Source organism: Hylobates moloch, unplaced genomic scaffold (genome assembly GCF_009828535.3).
Source record: "Hylobates moloch isolate HMO894 unplaced genomic scaffold, HMol_V3 SCAFFOLD_7, whole genome shotgun sequence".
Taxonomy (NCBI): domain Eukaryota; kingdom Metazoa; phylum Chordata; class Mammalia; order Primates; family Hylobatidae; genus Hylobates; species Hylobates moloch.
The window spans coordinates 46,884,868-46,911,811 of NW_026652282.1; the positions used below are offsets into that span (position 1 = coordinate 46,884,868).

The window sequence follows — 26,944 nt, forward strand, 5'->3', positions numbered from 1 at the left end:
ATTAGCCGGGCGTGCTGGCGGGCGCCTGTAATCCTAGCTACTCGGGAGGCAGAGGCAGGAGTTATCACTTGAACCCGGAAGGCAGAGGCTGCAGTGAGCCGAGTGCTATTGCACTCTAGCCTAGGCAACAAGATCAAACCTGAGTCTCGAAAAAAAAAAAAAAAAAGATTTCAGACACCAAAGAGGACTACTTTAATCATCAGGGGTTAATGAAGAAAACACACAAACAAGCAACAAACATAGGCAGACATAAGTCAAACAATAAGTTCAAACTAAGAGAAGGCCAAATCACCTCAGGAGGGAATGCTGTAAGGAACAAAGGCTTCATAGTAGTTTAAAGAGAAAGGGTGTGAGAAAATTGAGTCATCACACAATACATGGTGGCACAGGCATGCTAAACTCAAAAGAACTGAGCTGTAGCAGTCAGTAGCACAGTCACACTGTGAAGTCACCAGGTTTCAGCAAAACATCATCATTTGTTGCACTGAATTTACATGGTCAATCTAAATTTTGCTCACTTTGTCAGTATTTAATTTTTAACTTTGTCTTAGCATTTGGTTAAGTGTTCTAAGTATATATATTTGTATATACTTAAGTAACATCACGGATTTAAGGCAACACTGGTAATCTTAGGGACTATTTTTCCTTTAAAAAGGGTCTGTGTATTAGTAAAGTTTGAAGACACTACATAAGTAATTTTACAAACGTAGCATGATTTGCTAAATTCCCACTTTCCAAGGGGCACTGAGTAGTTTCCAATTTGGAACTATAAATAATGCTTGTTATAAACATCAAAGTGTTCGCATAAAGCTTTGCCAGCGTTTTGGATGATCTCCTCAGGTATTACTGAGTTACAGGGTATAAATGCATTGTGAAGCTTCTTGAAGGATGGTGCCACATTATGTAAGAATACTGGTCTCCTGGCCAGGCACGGTGGCTCATGCTTGTAATCCCAGCACTTTAGGAGGCCGAGGCAGGTGGATCATGAGGTCAGGAGTTCGAGACCAGCCTGGCCAATATGGTGAAACCCCGTCTCTACTAAAAATACAAAAATTAGCTGGGCATGGTGGCAGGCGCCTATAGTCCCAGCTGCTTGGGAGGTTGAGGCAGGAGAATGGCGTGAACCCAGGAGGCGGAGATTGCAGTGAGCTGAGATAGTGCCACTGCACTCCAGCCTGCGTAACAGAGCAAGACTCCATCTCAAAAAAAGAAAAAAAGAGTACTAGTCTATACCATGGCTGGTATTGAGCATTGTGTCCTTTGTTTTTACATTTTCCGTGATGTGCTAGAAAATACATTCTATTTAACTGTTGCTTTAATTTGCGTTTCTTTAGTAAGACTAAATTATTTGTATGTGTTTAGGGACTATTTGAAAGTCTTCTTGAACTGTTTGTGACACTTATCCATTTTTCCCGTTTAGGTCTTGGTATTTTTCTTATTGATTTAGATGAGAAATTTCTAAGTTGTGGACATTATCCTTCTGTCTGTCGTATTTCTTCCCATTTTTCCTCCCAGTTATTAGTCTATCTTTTAATTCTTTCCTTCCTTACCTTTTTGAGCTTTTCTATCTCATTTTCATCTTTTTTCACAGTCTGCTCCCACATGTGTACTTTATCTTGGTCCTCCTTCAGTTGGTTCTTCTCAAAATCCAACTGAATGCCCAAGCGAGTCTTCTGATTCTCAAACTCCAAACTGTGTATAAAAGTGAGGGGAGAATAACTCATAATCTCATCAGCCAGAGATAACCAATGTACAAAATCCAACTATGGGAAGAAAGGGAAACTAGACCCAGGGCTCAGGGACCCAGAGTTACTGATTTTCAGTCACAGCTTGCTTCATCCATCCATATGCCCATAAAATGGTCCCCTGAAGCTGAAGAACTAAGCTCCTCACCCTAGCCCTGTGGACATGGCATAAGGCAGGCAAGATTCGGCCAAACCTTATTTATCCCCCTTTAAACACTGAAGACCCCAGCGCCCTCCAAGTTCCTATAAGGAGGCATAAAAGAGTCCATCTGATTCCACCAGCTATGGTAATTCCTATTTATTAGGCTTCTATGTACTTTACATATATTATCTCTAATCCTTTAATCAACAGCTCTGCAAGTAGGCATTATTATCCTAATTTTACACATGAGGAAAACTTAGGCCAAGAGGTAAAAGACCTTGCCCAAGGCCACACAGCTAGTCGATGGCACATGTGAGACTGAAACCCAGATTTAACACCAAAACCCGGGCTCTTTCTAGTATACCACCACTGCAACATAATGTAGTGGATTAAGAAGATTGGCATCTCAACTCTGCCACTTACTAGTAATGTGATTCAGGCAAGTTGGTTATACTCTCCAGGCCTGTTTCCCCATCTGCAAAACGGACATAATAATAGTACTTACCTTAGGGTTATTGGGAGATTTTTAAAGGAGTTAATATGTATAAAGTCCTTAGAACCACACCGGGTCCACAATAACTATTCAATCAATTTTAGTTACCATTATCACCAGGTATATTGACTGTACTCAGCTTACTTTTGTCCAAAGGCTTCAACTACAGCATCCCAACTTCTGCCCCAAGGTCCCAGAATCTCTTAAAGGGCAGAACTTGGATAGTACAAAAACATGGAGAAAACACTGGATTCCTGCTATTGTCCTCCTTTCCATCTCTCAGAAACAGAAGAGTATGCAACCAGCATACACAGGCACTGGCAGGCCAGGCAGGACTAACTTCCAATTGCCCTCTCCAACTCCCAATATGGTGTGACAGATGCTGCCAGATGTCATGCTAGCAGCTTAAACCTATTAGCCACTATAATCCAAATGAAACGTAACTAACTCTGTAATTTTGAGCTATGCAATTTTATATCCAATCTCCTAAGTGACTCATAAAGGCCTCTGTGATCCGGTCCCTGCTGACCTCTCCGCCACTCCCCACCTTCTTCCTGACTCTGCTTTTATGCTCCAGACATTAAAAACTACTTAGTATCCAGAACAAGGCATGCTCTCTCACACCTCCAAGCATGCTGTTCTCTCTGCCTGGAATTCCCTTTTTCTGTCGCTGCCTGGCTGGCTAAATCCTACTCACTCTTCAGGTCTCCAGTCATCACTCCCTGTTTTGTAAAACCTTTCCTGACGGTTCTGATCAGGTTCCTAGTTTCTATTACACTTTGTTGGGTTCCTCCCTTTTTAGACTTCAGGTGCAGAAGCAAGTTAATCATATCCCACACTTCATAACACACTTATCATCACTGCCTGGGGAAGACCCTTCCCTTGTCCTCTTTGTTTCAATCCCCAATTTCCATTCCCATTACCTTCCCTACTGTGAACATGCACCACAAAGTGACATACACACATGCATTCCTTAAAAATGCATATCCTTGTAAAATGTCTTAGTTCTAAAATTTACACAAATCGACTGTGTTATAAATTTTATTCTTTTTTCTGGTCAATACCAGGTTTATAAGTTATCCATTACTGTCCACAAATCTAGTTCTTGCTGTGAACTCCCACACAGTATTCCAGTCTATATATTCATTTGACTTATGCTTCCCCCAGTAATGGCCATCTACATTGCCACCAGTGTCCCACTACTACAAGTTATGCCAAGATGAATGACACTGAATGTGTATCTCTTTGGGACCCTATGGCAAGACTCTCTCTGGGATATATACCCATAGGTTATATATATATATATATATATGTGTGTGTGTGTGTGTATATATATATATATGGATATATATATATGGATATATATGTGTGTGTGAATATATATATATGGATATATATATGTGTGTATATATGTATATATATATGGATATATATATATATGGATATATATATATATTTTTTTCCACATACTACACAGGACATCTATAGATTTCCACCTATACTGTTAGACTTTTTAATTTGCATTTCTCTGATTAAGAGGTTAGACCTCAATTCCTATGGTCATTAGCCACTTGAACTTCTCTTTCCATGAAAGCCTATCTATATTCTTTGCCACTTTTTTTTTTTTTTTTTTTTTTTTTACTTTTTTCATTGCATTAGGTATCATAAGTACTTTGCCACATTTCTATTGGGTTTCTTGTCATTGTTTTTTATTTTTCCTGTTGTTGATTTGCAGTTCCTTGAAAATTTCTTCAGTATTTTGTATCTACCTTAATTACACCATCGATCACACTGTCCTTAAATTGATGTTTCCCCCAGTACTCTATATGCTTCCTGAGGAAAGAAACAGAGTCTGATTCAATTCTATATCCCTTGAGACTGGCTTGAAGTAGGACAGCAATGAATATTTACTGTATGGGCAAAGGGCTAAACTGCTAACTGAAGCCCAGGGTACAAGGGATGACCTCCTTCAGCAAAGACTGTGTTGTGTTCATCTGTCTTACCTCCATCTCCCTTGTCCCCCTTCCGATACCTAGCACAAGACAACCTGGCACAAGGTAGGTACTCAACAAAGGTTTGTTGAATGAATGAATCAACTAAAGTGAGGAAAAATGAGAAGATTATTTTCTTCTGGCTATTGTTTCAACCAAGAATTTCATCTCCCGCCTCCCTCCACCTCACATTGCCCATTATGATAACAACAAAAGCTACTATTTCTTGCTCTTAGTAGATGATATGTAAGCTGCTAAATACCTTTTAAAAAGGTAAAAAAAAAAAAAAAAAGCCAGGCGGGGGTTGGGGCCGGGCGTGGTGGATCATCCTGTAATCCCAGCACTTTGGGAGGCCAAAGCTGGTGGATCACGAGGTCAGGAGTTCCAGACCAGTCTGGCCAGCATGGTGAAACCCCATCTCTACTAATATGAAAAATTAGCCAGGCATGGTGGCGTGCACCTGTAGTCCCAGCTACTCGGGAGGCTAAAGCAGGAGGATCACTTGAGCCCAGGAGATCAAGACCAGCCTGGGCAACATGGCAAAACCCCATCTCTACAATAACAACAACAAAACAAAAAAAAAAAAAAAAAAGAAAAGAAAAATTAGCTGGGCGTGGTGGCAAACATCTGTAGTCCTAGCTACTCAGGAGGCTGAGATGGGAGGACCACCTGAGCCTGGGAAGGTCAAGATTGACACTGCACTCCAGTCTCGCCAACAGAGTGAGACCCTGTGTCAAAAAAAAAAAAAAAAAAAAAAGATCATTTCACCTGACCCTCCCAATAATGCCATGAGATAGGTATCATTATACCATTTTGCAGATACTGCAGCTTACAGAAGTTGAGTCACTGCTAAAGATAACGAGTTGTGGAGCTGGGGTTGTAATCCAGGAATCAAGTTTAGAGTTGGCACTCTTAGCCACTATAACTATGCCATACTGCCCTCCTGATTTCTGTTAAGGCCTACCTACATAAACTCACATAGTTCTAAGAGCTGACCCTTGCCTATGACAGCATCTGGTTTTCCAACGATGTCAAGCTAGAGGCTCAAGGGCATCCCAATCTCTTACCAATCCTCCCACCTACCGCTTCTTGGCGATTTCATTCTGCCGTTTCACCTTCTCTTCCTCAAACTCCCGGATGTTGCGCACACCAATCTCCCGACAAAACTCTTCAAACACCTCATCCTCTACCTGAGAAGAGAAGCCAGGGAGGGCATCGGCCCTTTTAGTCTGTCCTGTTTCCAGTCCCAATCCTGCCCTGACGCACACGCTGGCATGGCCCACACCCTACCAACCTGGTTCATCTTCTCCTTCAAGTCTTTCATTTCCCTCTCTCGGCTCTGAATGATCCTCTTGATATCATTAATGCGAGGCCCAAAGTTGGCTAGCTCACTCTCCAGCTTGGATTTTTCCTACAGACAATGGGTTGAGAGGACAAAGCAGACCAGGCTCCTTGGAGAAAAAGCTACCTTGACTGCATTGGCCCCACAGTCAGGAAGGGCTAGCTCTCCACAACTGAGAGAACCTGGCTTAGCACTACTGCCCTAGTCAAGTCTCCATGATGTTGCACTGAAGCCATCACATGGCTTCTTCCCTGGCATCCAGTTCAACCAGCTTCAATCCACAGGGCTGGGCACACAATAAACATCATTAGGTATAGGTCCCAATCTTTGATCTATAACCCCTGGGGGCAGAGTTGTTTCAGAATTCAGTTTAGATTTTTTGAGTTTAGAAAAAGATATATAAATACACACACTACATATAAAATCTCTAGGGCAGTCTGGGGAAGTACTCAATAAAAAAAAAAACCAACACATGAATATACCTAGAACAGTACCCTCCCCCCACTCCCCCGCCACTACCACAAGCAGGGACTGAAATGCCCATAGCTCACTTTCAAAAATTCAAATTTGTTGAATGGATAAATTATGCTAACAATAGCACATAACATAAACTGAACACATAGTAGTCTTAAGCACTTTACATGTTAACTCATTCAATAATGACCCTATAAAGTAGGTATCATTTATTTATTTTGAGACAGAGTCTCGCTCTGTCACCCAGGCTGGAGTACAATGGCATGATCTCGGCTCACTGCAACCTCCACCTCCCAGGTTCAAGCAATTCTCCTGCCTCAGCCTCCCAAGTAGCTGGGATTACAGGCGCCTGCCACCACGCCCGGCTAATTTTTTGTATTTGTAGTAGAGACAGGGTTGGCCAGGCTGGTCTCCAACTCCTGACCTCAGGTGATCCACCGTGCCCAGCCAAGTAGGTATTATCTTAACTCGCATTTCACAGATAAAGATGTGAAGGTTGACACTGTGAGGTGAAATTACTTGCCTAATGTCATACTCAAGGCAGAGCCAAGCTCTGAACCCCTGGCTGTCTGACTTTATGCTATATTTGGCTCCCTGCAGCAGGCTGGGAGGAGACAGGGAAGTGAAACAAGTTCCCCACCCCCAGAGAAACCTAGGCCAGGAATGTGTGGATGGCCTTTGGAGAACAGGGCTGAAGGCCAGGCCCCACCTGCAGATTCAGGGCTAGATGTCGTGTCTTGGTCTGTTCTAGGTCACTCTGGGAGTACTTGAGCCGCATCTGCAGTCCATGGGCCTGAGACTGCACCTGACGCAGCTCTGCCTCTTTCCGTTTTGCCTTCATCTGCTCCTGAAGGGAACAAGAAAGAAGGGCTAGGTGGTAAGGTGGTGGCTGACCTAGGCTTAGGACTCCCACTGCTAAAAACAGCACCGCCTGTGGCTTACTTTCAGCTCCTCTGTCAAGCGCTCCTTCTTCTCTTTCAACTTGTCTACTGCTTTCTCATCCCAGCGCCGCGCCTTGGCCTTCAGGTCACTGGCCCCACCAGAGATCACTCCTGACTTCTGGAATAGGGTTCCATCCAGTGCCACTGTCTACACACAGCAGGGGGAAGAGAGAAGAGGGGGAGAAGCTGAACAAATGAATCTCCAGTACTGAGCCTGTCCAGCTCCAACTTGGGCAAGGGAATCCACACCTTGTGGCGCTGGTGGCCTCCAAAGGCAATGCGGCGGGCATCCTCCACGTTGTCACAGACAAGGGCATTGCCACAAGCATACTGCAAGGCCTTTTTGATATGAGGTGGCTCATAGCGAATCACATCAATCACTAGCTTGGCCCCCTTCAGCTCCCGGAGTTTCTCATCTGTAGGCTTCACCTGTGGGGAGAAGCTCAGTCAGTGGCAGAACACAAACTCAGAGTACTAGAGGAGGGGCCCTTGAACACTGGTCTGACCCAATCCCCAACAAGCCTCACCTCCAGGTAGTCAAGAGGCAAGAAGGTCTCAGGCTCCCCACGCTGCTCCTTGATATACTGAATACAGTCCCGGCCTGTCTTCTCCGAGTCCACAATAATGGCATCCATGTTCTTGCCCAAAACCTTGGTTACAGCAATCTGATACTTCTTTTGTGTGGGCTGGCATAGGTCAATGAGGCGGCCGTACTGAGTAAAGTAGGAAGGGAAAACTGAAGGATGAAGCTTTTGGGAGCTGGCTCAGGAATCCTAATTCCCAGTATGGAAAGGGGGACAGACTAGAATCTATATCGTGAATGCAACTGTATTGCCTAGTGGTTAAGATAACCCAATACCAAGCATGGTGGTGTGTGTTTGTAATCCTAGCTACTTAGGAGGTTGCAGTGAGAGGATAGCTTAAGCCCAGGAGTTCAAGACCAGCCTGGGCAACATAATGAGACCCTGTCTCAAAACAAACAAAAAAGACAACCCACTAGCTCTGTACCCACGTAACCCTACCCTATCTCAATGGGACTGTATGGACTGAGGAGGAGGCAATTGCAGACTAGCTTGCTGTGTGCACTCTAGATCAGCACAGTGGCCAATCCTAATGTCTCTTCGAAAGGTGGAAAAGTTGGGGTAAGAGAAGGGAGGTAAAGAAATGAATAAATGAGTTATGTAATGAGGGAAACTCAATATTACATTAACACCTCAAAAGAGGTTCAGAGCAAGAGATGATATTGTCTCTTAGCACAATTATCCCAGATGCCTGAAAATGTGAAGCTGTGTTTGCTGAGAACACTCCTGGTTTTGGAACCTAACAAGATTGAATAGAAGCCTGCAAACCTGATGGCCTCACCCTAGCAGACATTTTCATATGACATGATCATGGACTAGACTAATTATTAATTAATGACTGAATGGGATTCTAGTAATGTACCAGTATCTTTCTACTTTTTTTTGGTGATGGAGTCTCACTCTGTTGCCCACACTGAAGTGCAGTGGCGCAATCTTGGCTCACTGCAACCTCCACCTCCCAGGTTCAAGTGATTATCCTGCCTTAACCTCCCGAGTAGCTGGGATTACAGGTGCCTGCCACCATGCCCGGCTAATTTTTGTATTTTTAGTAGAGACAGGGTTTCACCATGTTGGCCAGGCTGGTCTCGAACTCCTGACCTCCGATGATCCGCCCGCCTCGGCCTCCCAAAGTGCGAGGATTACAGGCGTGAGCCACCGCTCCCAGCATCTTTCTATTTATTACATGATTGTTCTGATGTAAGGGATCTGTGTTTGAAGATCAAAGTGGACTGTGGTTTTATGAAATACATATTTAGTCTTCTACCCCCGAGTTCCTGACACACAAATCCTAAAACCCTTAGAATCTCGGGAATGAGCAGTGTCTTTTGTATGTTAATGAGATGATTATGGCTGGAGGCCCATAGATAGCTTCTGGATAGGGGCTGGTTACCAGAAAGACCAAGGCAGGATTAGATTTGGGACTCTTAGCTCCACCCCCGCAAACTTCAGGAGGGGAGAGGGGCTGAAGGTTGAACTGATCACCGATGGCTGATGATCTGATCAATCATGCCTACATAATGAAGCCCCTGTGTGGGGGTACCTGGAGGGTGGCCTGCCCAGATTGGGCATGGAAGCTTCACATCTCTTCCCCCATACCTTGCCTTATGCATCCATCTGGCTGTTCTCTGTATCCTTTGTAATATCCTTCATCATAAATGGGTAAACATAAGTAAAACATTTCCCTGAGTTCTGTGAGCTGCACTAGTAAATTAATCAAACTCAGGGAGGGATTCTCGGGAACTGTAATTTATAGCAGGTCAGTCAGAACCACAAGTCACAACCTGAGACTTGCAATTGGCATCTCAAGTCTTGGACTGAGCCCCTAACCCACAGGATCTGATGCTATCTCCAGATGAATAGTGTCAGAGCTGAAGTGAATTATAGGTCACCCAGCTGGTGTCTGCTGGAGAATTGCTTGGTGTGTGAGGAAAAACCCCCACACTTCTGGTGTCAGAAGTGAAGTGTTGTGCTGGTTGTGTGAGAGTAGAAAAAACACTTTGGTTTTTTCCTATCTCACAGAAGAACACAGCCCCCATGCTATAAAGGAAAAGTCTATTCTGGCTCCCAAGCAATGACTTCAGGCAGTCATGTCTGAATCCAGAATCATCTTTCTAAACCTCACATTTACCATTTTACAGACCACCACCACCCAGGCACTATGCCAAATATTTTATATATATTATTTCAAATTCTCACAAGCACTTAGCGAAATAAATCTGGCTGGGCGTGGTGGCTCACGCCTGTAACCCTACCACTTTGGGAGGCCGAGGCAGGCAGATCACTTGAGGTCAGGAGTTTAAAACCAGCCTGAGGCCGGGCACGGTGGCTCACGCTTGTAATCCCAGCACTTTGGGAGGCCGAGGCAGGCGGATCACAAGGTCAGGAGATCGAGACCACGGTGAAACCCCGTCTCTACTAAAAAAAATACAAAAAAAATTAGCCGGGCGTGGTGGCGGGCGCCTGTAGTCCTAGCTACTCGGAGAGGCTGAGGCAGGAGAATGGCGTGAACCCGGGAGGCGGAGCTTGCAGTGAGCCGAGATTGCGCCACTGCACTCCAGCCTAGGCGACAGAGCAAGACTCCGTCTCAAAAAAAAAACAAAAAAAACCAGCCTGGCCAACATGGTGAAACCCCGTCTCTACTAAAAATACAAAAAAATTAGCTGGGCATAGTGGTGGGCACCTGTAATCCCAGCTACTTGGGAGGCTGAGGCAGGAGAATCACTTGAGCCTAGGAGGCAGAGACTGCAGTGAGCCGAGGTTGTGCCACTGCACTCCAGCCTGGATGACAGAGCGAGACTCCATCTCAAAATCAATCAATCAATCTCTTTTACCAGTTCCCTTCCAGCAGCCTCCAAAACCAAGCCTGGTTCCCTAAGAACTATCAGATTAAGGGGGCAGGGACTGACTCTAATCATACTTATCTCCCCAGCAGTGCCTAGAGAAGTGATAGGGAAATATTAGTGGAACCAAACTAAGTTGAACCCAGGTATGGGATAATATTCAGGGAACCTGGGAACTCAGGATTTGGTGAAAGAGACCAAAAGATCAACAGATCTGATAAAGCTCAGGGTGTCCCTAAAAGCTACTGGGCCAGTTAATACATGCCAAGGGAGCCCATTTAGAAGACTGCACAGAGCTACAATTCCAGCCCCATGGCCTCACCTGCTTCCAAAATCTTTCCTGGTTTTCCAATTCCCCTCCCAGAGGCATAGACATAGCAAGACAAAACCTTCAGAAAGACGCAATTGGTATGATGAAAAGAACATGATTGCCTAGTATGACAGGTTGAAAAATTAAAAACAAAAAAGAACATGAGCTTAGGAGAACAAGTTGGGTTTGAACTGCAGTTCTTCCTTAGAAGCGGTGCTTTTTTAAACCTCGCCGAGCCTCATTTCCCCCAACAATAAAAATGGGATTGGCAACCCTGTCCTTACAGGGCTGCTGGGAAAATCGTGTGACAGTGAGTGTAAGTGCTCAGGAAATGAGTTCCCTCTCTGCTCTTACCACAGAGCCAGGGTAAAGGCGCTTGATGCTTTCCATTATCTCTGCCTTTCGCTGCTGGCGGCTGCTCTCCTGGCGGTCGATGCGGGCATCCCCTAGCTGCTCCATCACCTGGTTCAGCTCCTTATTGATTTCATCAATACGTCGCTTGGCCATCTCCACCTCCTCTGTCAGCTCCCCCTCTAGCTTCTTCTGCTCTTCTAGGGACTGCCTACAAAGTGAGGGCACACAGGAGTTACTCCTGCTGGTGAGAAAATACTCCTGGCTCAGAGAGCTCTGGGGGTCCTGCATGAAGAGGGGCAGGTAGGTAGGGGTCACAAGAACAGGCCTGGAAGTAAGGGGAACAGTTGCAGAGCTACATACTTGCTAGTGGTGATGTATTCCTCCAGTTTCTCAATCCGCTTCTGATTCTCTTCAATTTCCCGCAGCTTTTGCTTGATCTTAGCCTGGGAAACAAACATATTCCATCATCAGGGGCTGCACAAGTTTACACCAAGACCATGGGGGCCCTAGATAACATTCCTTATGTGCCCACTCATCCAAGAGCCCAACAGTCCAGGACAATCTGTCACTAATATAGGAGGCCTACTAAAAAGCAGACATAGATGGTGTTCGGTTTGATCTTCTAACTGATGATGGGGGCCTCCCAGAGCTCCAGAACCTTTCACAGGTGTTGTACCCAGCCAAGGCATCTTCTTCACCAACCATGAAGGCTCAAATCAAGATAAAGCTTCACAGGCCTTTCTGTACCCGTTTCCTCATCTGCAAAATGTGGGTAATCTCCACTGCATAGAATACACATTAAGTGCTTAATATAGGGTTGCTATTAATGACTATCACATTCTTTTTTAAAAATTTTTATTATTTTTTAAAATTTGAGACAGGGTCTCACTGTGTTGCTCAGGCTGATCTCAAACTCCTGGCCTCAAGTGATCCACCACGCCTGGCCAACATTCTTTTAAATATTTAAAAGTGCTTAGCAGAATGCCTGGAACACTGTACACTCCTGGGACACTATGACAACTTTCTATCATTGTTGTTATTACTATATTGATATCAGGGAGGCAGTAAGTAAAGTATATTTGGTAAGAGTGTGGGCTTTAGAGCTACACTGCCCAGGGTTTGGTTCTGATACTTAATAGTTATGTGAGTGGCCGGGCGTGGTGGCTCATGCCTGTAATCCCAACACTTTGGGAGGCCAAGGCAGGCTGATCGCAGAGGCAGGCAGGAGTTTAAGACCAGCCTGGGCAACAAGCAGAAACCCTGACTCTACAAAAATAAAAAAATTAGGAGGCCGAGGTGGGCGGATCACTTGAGTTCAGGAGTTCAAGACCAGCCTGGTCAACATGGTGAAATCCCATCTCTACTAAAACTACAAAAAATTTAGCCAGGTGTGGTGGCACACACCTGTCATCCCAGCTACTCAGGTGGCTGAGACACAAGAATCACTTGAACCAGGCCGGGTGCATTGGCTCACACCTGTAATCCCAGCACTTTAGGAGGCCAAGGCGGGTGGATCACCTGAGGTCAGGAGTTCGAGACCAGCCTGACCAACAAGGTGAAACCCCCGTCTCTACTAAAAATACAAAAATTAGCTGGGCATGGTGGCTGGTGCCTGTAATCTCAGCTACTTGGGAGGCTGACGCAGGAGAATTGCTTGAACCCGGGAGGCAGAGGACCATTCACTCACCTGGCAAAAAGAGAAATCGCAAAAAAAAAAAAAAAAAAAAAAAACACTTGAACCGACAGGCAGAGGTTGTGCTGGATACTCGGGAGGCTCTGGTTGGAAGATTGCTAAAGCCTGGGAAGTCAAGGCTGCAATGAGCCATGGTCGCACCACTGCACCTCAGCCTGCATGACAGAGAAAGACTCTGTCTCAAAAATAACAATAATCTTGTGACCTTAGGCAAATTACTATGTTATAATTTCCTCATTTGTAAAATAGGGTAATAGTAGCCATTCCATAAAGATAATCATAAATGAAGAATTAAATGAGTGAACACATGTAAAGAACATTGCCTATCATACAGTAAGTGCTCAACAGATGTGAGCTATTGTCATTATCATTAAGATTATCATGGCCAGGCACAGTGGCTCAGGCCTGTAATCCCAGCACTTTGGGAGGCCGAAGTGGGTGGATCACAAGGTCAGGAGTTCGAGACCAGCCTGGCCAACATAGTGAAACCCTGTCTCTACTAAAAATACAAAAATTAGCCAGACATGGTGGCACACGCCTGTAGTCTCAGCTACTTAGGAGGCTGAGGCAGGAGAATTGCTTGAACCCGGGAGGCAAAGGTTGTGGTGAGCTGAGATCACACCACTGCACTCCATCCTGGGCAAGAGCAAAACTCTGTCTCAGAAAAAAAAAAGACTATCATTACAGGTTGGGTAACTCTAATCCAAAATGCTTGGGATCAGAAATGTTTCAGATTTTGGATTATTTTGGATTTGGGATGCTCAACCTTTGTCCTTTTCTGTGGACCATCATCCCTAATCTTATAACTATAGCCCACCTCTGTCTCTACTTTCTTCCGTTCTTCCAGATCCAGACGGTCCTGGTCAGCTTTCTGGTCTCGATTGAATTTCTCCAGCTCCTGGGCCAGGGTAGCTGCTCTCTTGCTGGCTTCTTCTTTCAACCGGTGGTATTTCTTCACCTGTGTTAGGGACAGGGAAGGAGAACAGGGATGACCAAGTCAGCAGGTGTCAGCCCAGGGATCTCCTCCCTGCCAACCCCTTCCAGAGCTTACCTGATTCTCCTCCAAGGTCAAATCTCTGCCCTGACTCTGACTCTCTTCTTCCATCCGTTCTTCAAACTCCTGCCGGGCCTTCTCCACTGACAGCATCTCCTTCTCCAGCTCGTCCATGTCACCTTTACGCTTCTTGTAGTGCTTCTGAGCATTCTGCAGAGACTTCTTGGCTGCTTCCAGCTTCTTGATTTTGTGAGAGGTGTTCTCCTTGGCTTTGATGTACTGAGGCCGCTTCTGGTTCAATTCTGAGTCCTTCTCCCTTTTGCCAGAGGGGTGGGGGAAACCTGTGAGCACTATGGAAGAAGGGAGGGTTCCCAGGCTTTTCACCCAAAGGAGAACTTGAGCCCCTGAGCCAACCTCAGGGAATTACTTAAAAGAACAAGGGCGTGATGCCCCACAGATCCTGAAAAAAAGGAGCAGTCTGACTACTCCCTGAAAGGTATGACTTCAGCCTGGCATTCCAGCCACTCCATAAGGCAAAGCTACCAACTCTGCCTCAACCCTGGCCAGGAAGCTCATTAACAACTCCCAAGAACATCCTGTATTTACTTAGTTGGCCCCTCAAATTCCTATCCTTTAAACTTCTAGCTTCAGTTTCCTCTTCTAGGAAGGCCTTCTCAGCCACTCCATTGGCTCGGCCTCACACTGGTTCCTCTTTCTTGGCAAGGCCACCACCCCTTTTGAGTTCTCCCTCATCTGAGCACCTGTCTACCCAGGGCCTGAGTGCTTAAATATTCTATTTGTCTAAACTGCAAGTCAAGAAATGTGCCTGGTTCTTACAAAAGCAAGTCAGGAGAATAACAGAGAAACGAGTATGGGTACTGAACTCCGGGCTCAGAGGAACCCTAATAAACAGCACGGCCTCTTGGTTTCCCACAAGTCGCAGGCCCAGGTCTGCCTCTTACTTGATCTCCTTCTCAATCTGCTGCTGCTCCCGCATCATTTTGCCCAGCTCCTTCTTCTTCTCCTTCAGCTCATCCTCCACTTTGTCCATACGCTTCTTGTCCTTCTCGATCTCCTTGTTCTTTGAGGCCAGTTCCTTGTTGAGCTTCTCAATTTCCACTTCATTATGGTAAAGCTTAAAGAGCTGCAGCTGTACCTGAGCCCGTACTACCTCATCCTTCAGGCGCTGGTAGCGGTCAGCCTGTGCAAACAGGGGAATGGTGGCAGGGGTGCATCGATAAGGCACTGGCTCCATCCTGGTCCCTCAGAGCCAAGAGGTAGCTTGGCCACCTACCTCTTCTTTCTCCTGCTTTGCTTCCTTGCGTTCAGCCGCAATATTTTTCTTGCGATGGTAATTAAACTGTGTGTCCTCTTCAGCCTTCACCATTTCCTTCTTTCGCTTGTCATACTCCTGCGCCAGCTCCCCAGAACGACTAATCTCTTCAAATAGAGCTGTCCTCTCTTTGGGGTTCTTCATGGCAATAGATTCCACAGCACCCTAGTAAAGGTTGAAACACTCTTCCACTTCAGACCCCAGCCAGCCCAGTTCACCTTACCCATTTCCACTCCTTCATCCAGAAAAAGTTACCAACTTTCTCTCCCATGCCCCTGGTGCCACATTTCACACTGGACTTTGAGGACAAATTCCTTGCCCTCTGAGGAGCACAGGGAGCCAAAGGGACAAAGACAACAAAGTGTTATGTGCAGTAACAGAAGCAGCACAGGAAAAGAACAAAATGAAGCTTGGGGGTAGGAGACTGATATGGAAATCTATCTCAGAAGGCTTCCCAAAGGTGACATCTGTGCTGAGTTTGGAAGATGGACGGAAGCTAACCAAGAAAATAAAAGAGAAAAGGTGGCCAGGCGCGGTGGCTCACACCTGTAATCCCAGCACTTTGGGAGGGTGAGGCAGGCAGATCACCTGAGATCAGCAGGAGTTCAAGACCAGCCTAGCCAAAATGGTAAAACCCCATCTCCACCAAAAATACAAAAATTAGCCAGGCATGGTGACGGGCGCCTGTAGTCCCAGCTACTTGGGAGGCTGAGGCAGGAGAATCGCTTGAACCCTGGAGGCGGAGGTTGCAGTGAGCCAAGATCGTGCCACTGCACTCCAGCCTGGGTGACAAGCGAAACTCCATCTCAAAAAAAAAAACAGAGAAAAAGTTATTATTCTATGTAGAGGAAAATTAATATGCAAAGACCTGTAGGCCAAAGAAAGCAGGTGAATTTGCAGAACCATAAATGATTTAAGTAGGCTGGAGTGCAAGGCTGGAGAAGAACATGCAGATGGTATTTGGATTGTGATGATGGTGTTTCCCGAATGATAGGCTTAGGAGTTTGGATCTCATTCTAAGGCAGTAGTTCTCAAATTTCAGCCGGCATCATAATAAACTGGAGAGCTTGGTAAAACACAAATTGCTGTGCCCCACCCCACAGTTTCTTCCAAGTTGGGAAGTCTAGGATAGGGCCTGAGAATGTGCATTTTCTAACATGTTACCAGGTAATGTTGATACTGCTGGTCTGGAGACTACAGTTTAAGAACCACCACTGTAAGGCAATATGGAATCACTGAAATGTTTTAAGGAAAAAAGGGAGGGGAAACAAAACAAATGCGTGTCCTCATAAGATGAACCTGGCTCAGGGGCCAGACAAGTCGGGAAGCTCAGTGAACAAGGTGCTACATTAGCTCAAGGGAGAGATGATAAAGCCTGAGATGGCGCAGACAGAGTGGGGATGGGGCATGGTCTGGCAAAAACCAGATAGCCAATAACTGTTAAAAACGCCCACCTGGAAAACGAGGAAGTTACGAGCTTTGATGAGAATGCCCAACTTCTCTAATTCCTCACTGTACTCATGTAGTTGGACCACTTTGTTGTTGATCTTGTACTCAGAAGAACCCCCTACAAGACAATGCATGAGTTGGCAAGGGTCAGGCCTCCTTCCTGTCCCAGTCAACTAGTCTCGCCACCTCCCAGGACCCAAGGAGAGCCTTCTGGCCAGCCTCACCCACCTACAATGACACGGGCAAAGGTACGGTCCTCAGCACCCTCCTCAGAGTAGACCATGCTGACAAAGGCCCGGTTGGCAGCTGGCTTGCCCACAGGAGCTCCATGGATCAGGTCCCGCAGGGTCTTTACCCGCAGGTTGCTGGTTTTTTCACCTAGCACAAAGCTGATGGCATCCATGAGATTTGACTTACCTAAGGGAAGAGGGATGAGGCAGTAGAGGGAAAGTCAGGATGAAGAGGAGAGGAAAAGGAATAAAGATACTGAGACGAACAAGAATGTCCCCTAATCACTCAGTACTCAGACTAATGGAAAGAGAGACTATTCCTCTGTCCCCATAAAGACTGAGCACAACCAAAGCTCTGGGTCAAAGGCTTAGGAAAAACAGTCCTTCTGCAGTTACTATATAGCAGCCAGAAGCTAGAACCCAGGACAAGCGTAGTGACTCACACCTGTAATCTCAGCACTTTGGGAGGCTGAGGCAGGAAGATCACTTGAGGCCAGGAGTTTGAAACCAGCTTGGACAACAAGGCAAAACCCAGTCTCTACAAAAACTTTAAAAATTAGCTGGGCATGGTGGCATGCGCCTGTAGTCCCAGCTACTCGGAAGGCTGAGGAGGGAGGATCACTTGAACTCAAGAGTTCAGAGCTGCATGAGCTATGATGACACCACTGCACTCCAGCCTGGGTGACAGAGCAAGACCCTCTCTAAAAAAAGTGAAAAAAAAAAAAAAGAGGAAAGAATAATTTTAAAAAAGAAGCTAGAACCCAATCTAAAGAAATGGTATATTCACAGAATGGATAGTTCTATAACCTTTAATGACATGGACAAAAGCCCACAACAGGTGAAACAAGACACAAAACTCAACGATGTTAAAATAATATAAAGTGGGCTGGGCACGGTGGCTCACGCCTGTAATCCCAGCACTTTGGGAGGCGGAGGCAGGTGGATCACCTGAGGTCAGGAGTTCAAGACCAGCCTGACCAATATGGTGAAACCCTGTCTCTACTAAAAAAATACAAAAATTAGCTAGGCGTGGTGGCGGGCGCCTGTAATCACAGCTACTTGGAAGGCTGAGGCAGGAGAATCGCTTGAACCTGGGAGGTGGAGGCTGCAGTGAGCCAAGATCGTGCCATTGCACTCCAGCCTGGGAAACAGAGTAAGACTCCATCTCGAAAAAAAAAAAATAATAATATAAAGTAAAATTTAAAAATAGGCTGGGAGGAGGGGAAAATGAGAGTTTTTTTTCTTTTGAGATGGAGTCTTGCTCTGTTGCTAGGCTGGAGTGCAGTGGCGTGATCTCAGCTCACCACAACCTCTGACTCCCTGATTCAAGGGATTCTCTCGCCTCAGCCTCCCGAATAGCTGGGATTACAGGCACACGCCACCACACCCAGCTAATTTTTTGTATTTTTAGTAGAGACAGGGTTTCACCATGTTGGCCAGGATGGTCTCGATCTTCTGACCTTGTGATTCGCCCACCTCGGTCTCCCAAAGTGCTGGGATTACAGGCATGAGCCACCGCACCTGGCCTGGGAGTTGTTTTTTAATGGGTATAGATTTTCAGTTTTGCAAGATGAAAAAGTTCTAGAGATCGTTTGCACAAAAATGTGAATATATTTAACATTACTGAACTGTACACTTAAAAATGGTTAATTTAGGAAATTTTATGTGTATTTTACCACCATCTAAAAAAAGAGCATATTCCTGTTGTGATACAATATGAAACACACAGCATCATTTATGATGTATCTTGCCAAAAATATTTAACCTGAATCTATTTTTTTCCTTTTTTAAATTTTTTGTTATAATAAAGACAAGGTCTTGCTGTGTTGCCCAGGCTAGTCTTGAACTCCTGGCCTCAAGTGATCCTCCCGCCGTGGCCTCCCAAAGTTCTGGGATTACAGGCATGAGCCACCATATCCAGCCTAATTTGAATCTAAACAAGCCTTTAGACTTATCTTCCAGTTCCTAGGAAATACAGCAATACAATATAGAGGAACATAGTAAGGTTTCCATGAGGAAATCTTAACACAAACACAGAATGTGGGATGTTCTCAAAGACAAATGGCCTGGTCTTTTCAAAAAGTCAGTGTCTAAAAAGAAAGCTTGAGCTGGGCACGGTGGCTCACACCTGTAATCCCAGCACTTTGGGTGGCCAAGGCGGGCGGATCACCTGAGGTTGGGGAGTTCCGGACCAGCCTAACATGCAGATATCTCGTCTCTACTAAAAATACAAAATTAGCCGGGCATGGTGGCACATGCCTGTAATCCCAGCTACTCAGGAGGCTGAGGCAGGAGACTCGCTTGAACCTGGGAGGCAGAGGTTACGGTGAGCCGAGATCGTGCCATTGCACTCCAGCCTGGGCAACAAGAGCGAAACTCCATCTCAAAAAAAACCAAAAAAAGGTTGAGAGAACCATTCCAAAACATGAGAGATTTCTGAGACATAGGTAAACAGTGCACAAACTTTGATTGGACTGTGGTTCCAAAATAACAAAAAGACATCTGGGGAGCAAATTAAGGAAGCTTAAATATAAACTGGATAACTGATGACATGAGGAAATTTTCTTAGTTGTGATCATTGAATAGTTGTAGTACAGGACAATGATGATTTTAAGAGGTGAATGCTGAAGCACTTAAGGGTGAAATGTAATTGAGTCTGTAATTTATTTCCAAATGACTAAGTAATGCACATATATGCTTGCAAATTTTCGTAATAAAACTTGGGAGAAGAGAAGGCATAGGAAACAAATATATGAAAACATAAACAGTGCAGCTGTGATTGCCTCTGAAAAGGAAACTAAGCAGCTAGGGTCAAGGGAGTCTTCTTTTTACTACTGTATATCCTTAAGGATTTTTAAAATTGTATACCATGTGCATGTACCAGCTATTCAAATAAATAAGGTTTTCAACATTAACAATGGCTATCTTTTCAGTAGTGGAGTTACAGCTTTTACTTTCTTCATTTTAGAATCTGAAAACAAAAAAGGTTTTATTTACTTATTTTATTTATTTTTTGAGATGGAGTCTCGCTCTATTGCCCACGCTAGATTGCACCTACCAAGTTTAGTGATTCTCCTGCCTCAGCCTCCTGAATAGCTGGGACTACAAGCGTGTGCCACCACACCTAGTTAATTTTTGTATTTTTAGTAGAGATGGGGTTTCATCATGTTAGCCAGGCTGGTCTCGAATTCCTGACCTCAAGTGATCCACCCACCTCGGTCTCCTAACGTGCTGGGATTACAGGCATAAGCTACCATGCCCAGACCTTATTCATTTATTTATTGAGACAGGGTCTGACTCTGTCACCCAGGCTGGAGTGCAGTAGCAGTATCACAGCTCTCTGCAGCCTTGACCTCCTTGGCTCAAGTGATCCTCCTGTCTCAGCCTCCCAAGTAGCTGGAACCATGGGCATAAGCCACCATGCCCGCTAGTTTTTGGATTTTTGCAGAAGCAAAAATGTTGCCTAGGCTGGTCTCAAACTCCTAAGCTCCAGAGATCCCCCACCTTGGATTCCCAAAGTGCTGGGGTTACAGGCATGAGCCACCGTTCCTGGCCAAAAAAATAGATATTGTTTTAAAAGTTTAGGCCGGGTGCAGTGGCTCATGACTGTAATCCCAGCACTTTGAAAGGCCGAGGCAGGCGGATCACCTGAGGTCAGCAGTTTGAGACCAGCTTGGCCAACATGGTGAAACCCCGTCTCTACTAAAAATACAAAAATTAGCCAGGCACAGTTGTGTGCCTATAATCCCAGCTACTCGGGAGGCTGCGGCACGAGAATTGCTTAAACCCAGGAGGTGGAGGTTACAGTGAGCTGAGATCGCGCCACTGCACTCCAACCTGGGCAACAGAGAGAGGCTCTGTCTCAAGAAAAAAAAAAAAAAGTTTAGTCAGGCTGGTGGATAAGGAGGAACAGTTTAGTCTCTATAATTTCTATCTCAAGACTGTCTCTAAACAACTTATATATGACTTTGAACTGAAGATCTGATTTCCAACACCTTTCTACTCAGCCATAAAAATAGTAGCCCAAGTCCCTCCATGGAGACGGTATAAGACTATGATTAGGTTGGGCACGGCATCTCGCGCCTGTAATCCCAGCACTTTGGGAAGCAGACGTGGGTGGATCACTTGACCTCAGGAGTTTGAGACCAGCCTGGACAACATGGCAAAATCCCATCTCTACAAAAAACACAAAAATTGGCTGGGCATGGTGGCGCACTCCAGTTGTCCTGACTACTGGGGAGGCTGAGATGGGAGGGTTGCTTGAGCCCGAGAAGTTGAGGCTGCAGTGAGCCATGATTGTGCCACCGTATGCCAGCCTTGGTGACAGAGCAAGACCCTGACTCCAAAAAAAAAAAAAAAAAAATAGGCCAGGTACGGTGGCTCACACCTGTAACCGCAGCATTTTGGGAGGCCCAGGTGGGCAGATCACAGGGTCAGGAGTTTGAGACCAGCATAACCAACGTGGTGAAACCCTGTCTCTACTAAAAATACAAAAACTGGCCGGGTGTAGTGGTGCACGCCTGTAATCCCAGCTCCTCAGGAGGCTGAGGCAGGAGAATAGCTTGAACCCGGGAGGCAGAGGTTGCAGTGAGCTGAGATCACGTCACTGCACTCCAGCCTGGGCGACAGAGAAAGACTCCGTCTCAATAAAAAAAAGAAAAAAAAATAAAAAAAAAAAGAATCACTTGAACCCAGCAGGCAGAGGCTGCAGTGAGCCGAGGTCATGCCACTGCACTCCAGTGTGGGCGACAGAGTGAGACTCTGTCTAAAAAAGCTTGAAAGCTTGGGCTTAGAACCAACAGACCAGGTTCTAATCTTACTTTCACTACTTCTTGGCTGACCTTCCATTCCCTCACCTGGAAAAAGATGAAAAAACCACAACTCACAGGTCTAAAAATATGTGCGGCACATACTTCTCTATTGGAGTGGCAGGAGCACAGGCATGGGTTCTGAGAACCACGGACAAGTTATCACACCTCTGTGCCTTAATCTCCTCAGGTATAAAACGAAGCCATTGGCATTTTCCTCCTAGGGTCATTTTGAGAATTTAAATGTAAAGGGTCCCTTGGCTGGGTGCAGTGGCTCATGCCTGTAATCCCAGCACTTTGGGAGGCTGAGGCAGGCAGATCACTTGAGCCCAGGAGTTTGAGATCAGCCTGGCCAACAGGGCGAAACACCATCTCTACTAAAAATACAAAAACTAGCCAGATGGGGTGGCGCACGCCTGTAGTCCCAGCTACTTGGGAGGCTGAGGCACGAGAATCACTTGAACCCAAGAGGCAGAGGTTGCAGTGAGCCAACATCATGCCACTGCACTCCAGCCTGGACAACAGAACAAGACTGTCTCAAAAAAAAAAAAAAAGAAAAGAAAAAGAAAAAACAGGATCCCAATAAATAAAGTACTTGACACACAGAGTAGGTACTCAATTAATTAGTCCTATCCTAAGTCTGGACTCAGCTCGTCTCCCTCATCACAGCAGGACTAGCACATCATGCAGACCAGGAGTCAGCCTTTTAGGAACCAATATCCAACCTTTGGGCTTCTCCCATCACTTCCAGGGAGGACAACATCTCACAACCACAAGCCTCTCTAATCACAATCAATATGGTAAACATTTTTGTAATATATATTATGGACTGAACACCAGTAAAATATTTCAAGGAATGTCTGCTTTAGGGTACTCACAGGCCAATGAAGATACAAAAACATGCACCATCAATATAGGACTTAATAAACATTAATGTGTACCAAGTGTCTATGGTATGCCACAGAGGAAGAGTAATTCACCAAAGGGACTAAAGGAATGGCTTGTAGAGGTGGGCCTTAAAGAACGGGGGCAAGTGGGGGAGTGCCATGGCCCTTTTCAGAACAGCTGGGAATACAAATCTACTAATGTTGAGGGGACTGAATGCCAAGAGGTACATCCTAGCTCTTTCAACAGGGGCCACTACACTAAAACCCGAGGAAACTGGGTGGACACCAAGCATTAGCCCTCCAGGCCAGTGGTTCTCAAACAAGTTGGGGGTTTGGGGGAGTCACACATACCCTCTGTGACATCTGGCAATGTCTGGAGACAGTTTTGATTGTCATGCCTGGGGAGTAGAGGTGCTACTGTCATCTAGCAGGTAGACGCCAGAGATGCTGTTAAACATCCTACAATGCACAGGGCACATCCCACAGCAAAAGATTATCTCACTGGAAATGTCAATAGTGCCACTGTTGAGACAGTCTCCAGGAAAGGTACTCAGTACGTGCTACTTCAGCAAGGGCAGCCTCTTAGGCTAGGATATGATTCAGCTAGAACATCTCTGGGGTGGAAGAATACAGCAGGATTCCAAATGGACATCTGAGGTGAGAGGAATCCACGGTGTATCGTTTAGAGTTGGGAAGATACAAAATAGAGGCTTTACCTGACCACTCTTTCTAAAGACACCACCCAAGTCACTTTATCACATCCACCTGTCTCATTTCCTGTATAGCACTTATGACAGCCTAAAAACATCTTATTTCCTCCTTCTTTATCTTCTTTCCCCTCTGGAATATAAGTTCCCTGTGAGCATGGAGTTGGTTTATTCTATTCTCCGCTGTTTCCACAACTTGCAACTGAATAACTCCTGATAAACAATAAGCATTCAACAAATATGGTGAATTAGTTAATTTCGGCTTTTGACGGTTTCGGTGGTAGGAAAGGGGCGAGTTCGAGGCAACTACCTCTGACATAGCGGTTGGGGGTGGGGATCGACACCTCAAGCACTCTAAAGACCGGAGCGCTGGGTCTGAAATTCAAAAGTGCCGCCTCCAGAGAAGAGTAGAAAGGAAGAGTTGGAGTGTACCAATGCGAGGCGAGAGGGGACGCTGGGCTGAAACAGAAGTGCACCGTTTGGGACCGAAGGCCACGGGAGAGCTACCAGCGTCCCCACATTTTCCGGAGGGGGTCAAGTAAGGCTGGGAAGCCGGCTCCTGCCGGTCCGGCGGGGAGCCGTGCGGCGGGGGATTGAGCTGGCGGGAAGCTGGCTCCAGATGCGCCTCCTTTGGCGGGAGGGGGAAGTAGGCGGGGTAACTGGCAGCTCGGCCCGTACCACTCGGCCGGGGCGGGGGCCGCGCAGGAAGCGGCAAGTGACATCTGGAAGGGGTTCGAGTTAGAGCACCCGCGCGGGGAGAGTGGGTTCGAGCAGAACCCCCTCTGGACGGGCAAGGAACCCGTAAGGGTCCGCGACGTTTCAGGTTACATGGGCTGGGTTGTACTACTCCGGCACCGGATAAGGGGTCCAGGCCGGGACGTGCGCAGGGCCGCAGCCAGGTTTATCTCACCAGAGCCATTGGGTCCAATGATGGCGGTGAACCTCTGAAATGGTCCGATAATCTGTCGACCCTTGTACGACTTAAAGTTCTCGATCTCAATCAGTTTCAGGAACCCCATGACGGCCGCGGCGCCGGCGGCGGTAGGACAGGCCGCGCCGTACGCCCGAGAACTGTGGTAGCCCGCGCGGGAAACGCCGCAGTGCAAGCCGGGCGACGGGCAAATGTCGCGAGAATACGTCCAGGCCTAACGGGATTTTCGCCTTCCGGCAGGAGTGGGGCCAGGGGCGGGGACTGATGTTGCGTATACGAGGAGCGAGCTGACGACTGGCGTGGTGCCTCCGCCCCCCTTTCTTGTTGCACGGCAACAACAAACACTTGCTCCTGCGGACCAGATCCCCGGAGGAGTGGGTGATGGGCGGAGTCAGAGCAGTTCTTGAAGTTCAAGGAGGCGGGGGAGACCTGAGCTCACGCTTGCTGAGACAGAAGTTACAGCAGGATTATGCCCCTCAGGGCAAGAGGAAGGTGGGAGCTCGGCTGTGGCTGTAGCCTGGCCAGCTTTCAAGGCTAGGACAGGGACAAGGTCGGGAATTGGAAGGAGCCGGGGGAAGCGGAGGGCTGGACGGGAAGGAGGGGCCAACGGGATGATTCAGTGTTAGGTGAGCTCAGACTGTGCTAATGGTGGGGTGGGATTGGAGGCGGGACGGGATGCGAAGGCGGATGGGTTGTGAATGGGGCTGAGGCTACTCCCAGGCAACAGGGATACAGGCTGGGGAAGGCTACGGCCTGAGATACTACCCCTATCCCCTGCCTCCCTCCTGTTCTACCAAGCAGAGTTCAGAAACTGCCGCTGTAACCCAAGAACAAAGTTGCATGCAGAGCCAACCTAAGAGCTTCAAAATCGGGATTCCTTACTGAGAAAGGTATTTTGTGTGAACCTCCAGGAGTCAGGGTCCCTAAGCCAGTGCTCTCCACCTCCACCTACCTCTGCCTCCATGCCTCTCCCCCATCCCATTCCCACAGCTCTATACCACAATGCCACCTTATCTCTCTTCCCTCTCTGCTCTCTATCATTAATAAGGCAGGGGCCTTAGCAATCCAAGAAGCTTACATTGTCAGCTGAATCTTCCCCTTCAGTGACCTTATACTGTGGTGGCAGGTGAAACCAGTAGGTAAGTTGGTGCCATTCTCAAACTTAAACATGGAAAGGATCTGGTGGTTACCATAATTATTCCTTTAACTATTTATTAAATTATGTCCGAAGGCTAGAAAGAGTCCTAAAGACTTAGGACAAGTCCAGGAAAGTGAGGAAGTGGCTGGGCATGGTGGCTGACAACTGTAATCCCATCGTGAGGGAGGCAGGCCAAGGCAGGAGGATCAGTTGAGACCAGCAGTTCAAGACCAGCCTGGGCAACATAGTGAGACCCTATCTCTACTAAAAATTTAAAAATTAGCTGGGTGTGGCAGCTCTCACCTGTGGTCTACCCAGGATGCCGAAGCAAGAGGATCACTTGAGCCTGGGAGGTTGAGGCTGTAGTGAGTGGTGTCCGCACCACTTCACTCCAGCCTAGGTGACAGAGCAATACCCTGTCTCAAAAATAAATAAAGGGAGGAAGCTTGGTAGATGGAATCTAGTAGGGGAGCCATAAATGAAGTTCAGTTGGGAGAAACAATCAGGCTGAGGGGATAAAATGGCTAAAGGAAAGCAATCTCATGTAATCTATGGGGAAATACTGTTCCCTTTTAAAAGATGAGATGGTGAGCCTGGGTAACATAGCAAAACCCAATCTCTACAAAAAAATTTTAAAAATTAGCCAGGCATGGTGGCACACACCTGTAGTCCCAGCTACTCAGGAGGCTGGGGCAGGAAGATCCTTTGAGCCCAGGAGTTTGAGGCTACAGTGAGCCATGATTGCACCACTACACTCCATCCTGGGCAACAGAGAGAGACCCCATCTAAAACAAATTAAAAATAAAATATATTTTATTATCTGCCTCAGCCTTCCGGGTAGCTAGGATTACAGGCGCCCACTCCCACGCCCGGCTAATTTTTTTGTATTTTTAGTAGAGACAGGTTTCACCATGTTGGCCAGGCTGGTCTTGAACTCCTGACCTCATGATCCACCTGCCTCAGCCTCCTAAAGTGCTGGGATTACAGGCGTGAGCCACCGTGCCTGGCCAAAAATAAAATACATTTTTAAATTTAAAAAAAGATGAGATGGCACTTGGGGGGAAAATTAAATTGGATCCTTATCTCACACCATACACAAAATGCAATTCCAAGTGGATTAAAAACCTAAGTGAGGCCGAGCACAGTGGCTCATGCCTGTAATACCAGCACTTTGGGAGACCGAGGCAGAATTGCTTGAGTTCAAGACTAGCTTGGGCAATATAGTGAGACCCCATCTATATTAAAAAAAATTAAATGGGGCCAGGCACGGTGGCTCACGCCTGTAATCTCAGCACTTTGGGAGGCCAAGGAGGGCGGATCACAAGCTCAGGAGATCGAGACTGTCCTGGCTAACACTGTGAAACCCCATCTCTACTAAAAATACAAAAAATCAGCCGGGCATGGTGGTGGGTGCCTATAGTCCCAGCTACTTGGGAGGCTGAGGCAGGAGAATGGCGTGAATCCGGGAGGTGGAGCTTGCAGTGGGCCGAGATCATGCCACTGCACTCCAGCCTGGGCAACAGAGCGAGACTCCACCTAAAAAAAAAAAAAAAAAAAAAAA

At 46.5% G+C, this 26,944-nt stretch overlaps 2 protein-coding genes across 5 annotated transcripts in view; one reads left to right on the top strand and one right to left on the bottom strand.

The window, feature by feature from the left end:
• Positions 1-1,238: 1,238 nt before the first annotated feature.
• LOC116811706 (structural maintenance of chromosomes protein 1A) lies at positions 1,239-24,399 on the bottom strand. Of its 2 annotated transcripts, XR_009214346.1 has the most exons (17): positions 24,225-24,399; positions 16,911-17,099; positions 16,688-16,800; positions 15,195-15,398; positions 14,863-15,101; positions 13,958-14,216; positions 13,724-13,864; positions 11,574-11,656; positions 11,214-11,421; positions 7,656-7,841; positions 7,378-7,557; positions 7,130-7,276; positions 6,897-7,034; positions 5,666-5,782; positions 5,455-5,561; positions 4,384-4,476; positions 1,550-1,692 (listed from the first exon to the last, which is right to left on the bottom strand). XR_009214346.1 is itself a non-coding variant. In XM_032756985.2 (16 exons), the coding sequence occupies exons 1-16, from the start codon at positions 24,331-24,333 to the stop codon at positions 1,524-1,526; spliced, it is 2,589 nt and encodes an 862-aa protein (XP_032612876.1). In that variant the 5' UTR covers positions 24,334-24,399; the 3' UTR covers positions 1,239-1,523. The 2 variants fall into 2 exon arrangements, 1 of the variants encoding a protein (XP_032612876.1); XM_032756985.2 differs by lacking the exon at positions 4,384-4,476 and having other exon boundaries at positions 1,239-1,692.
• A 125-nt stretch (positions 24,400-24,524) lies between these two features.
• RIBC1 (RIB43A domain with coiled-coils 1) overlaps positions 24,525-26,944 on the top strand; it is an 11,291-nt gene continuing 8,871 nt past the window's right edge. The window contains exons 1-3 of one of the 3 annotated variants that reach the window (XM_058441481.1): positions 24,525-24,737; positions 25,047-25,135; positions 25,294-25,384. The gene's annotated coding sequence lies outside the window, so the exon portion shown is untranslated. The remainder of the gene's footprint in view (positions 24,738-25,046; positions 25,136-25,293; positions 25,385-26,944) is intronic. The other 2 variants (XM_058441482.1, XM_032756987.2) reach the window with 2 other exon arrangements.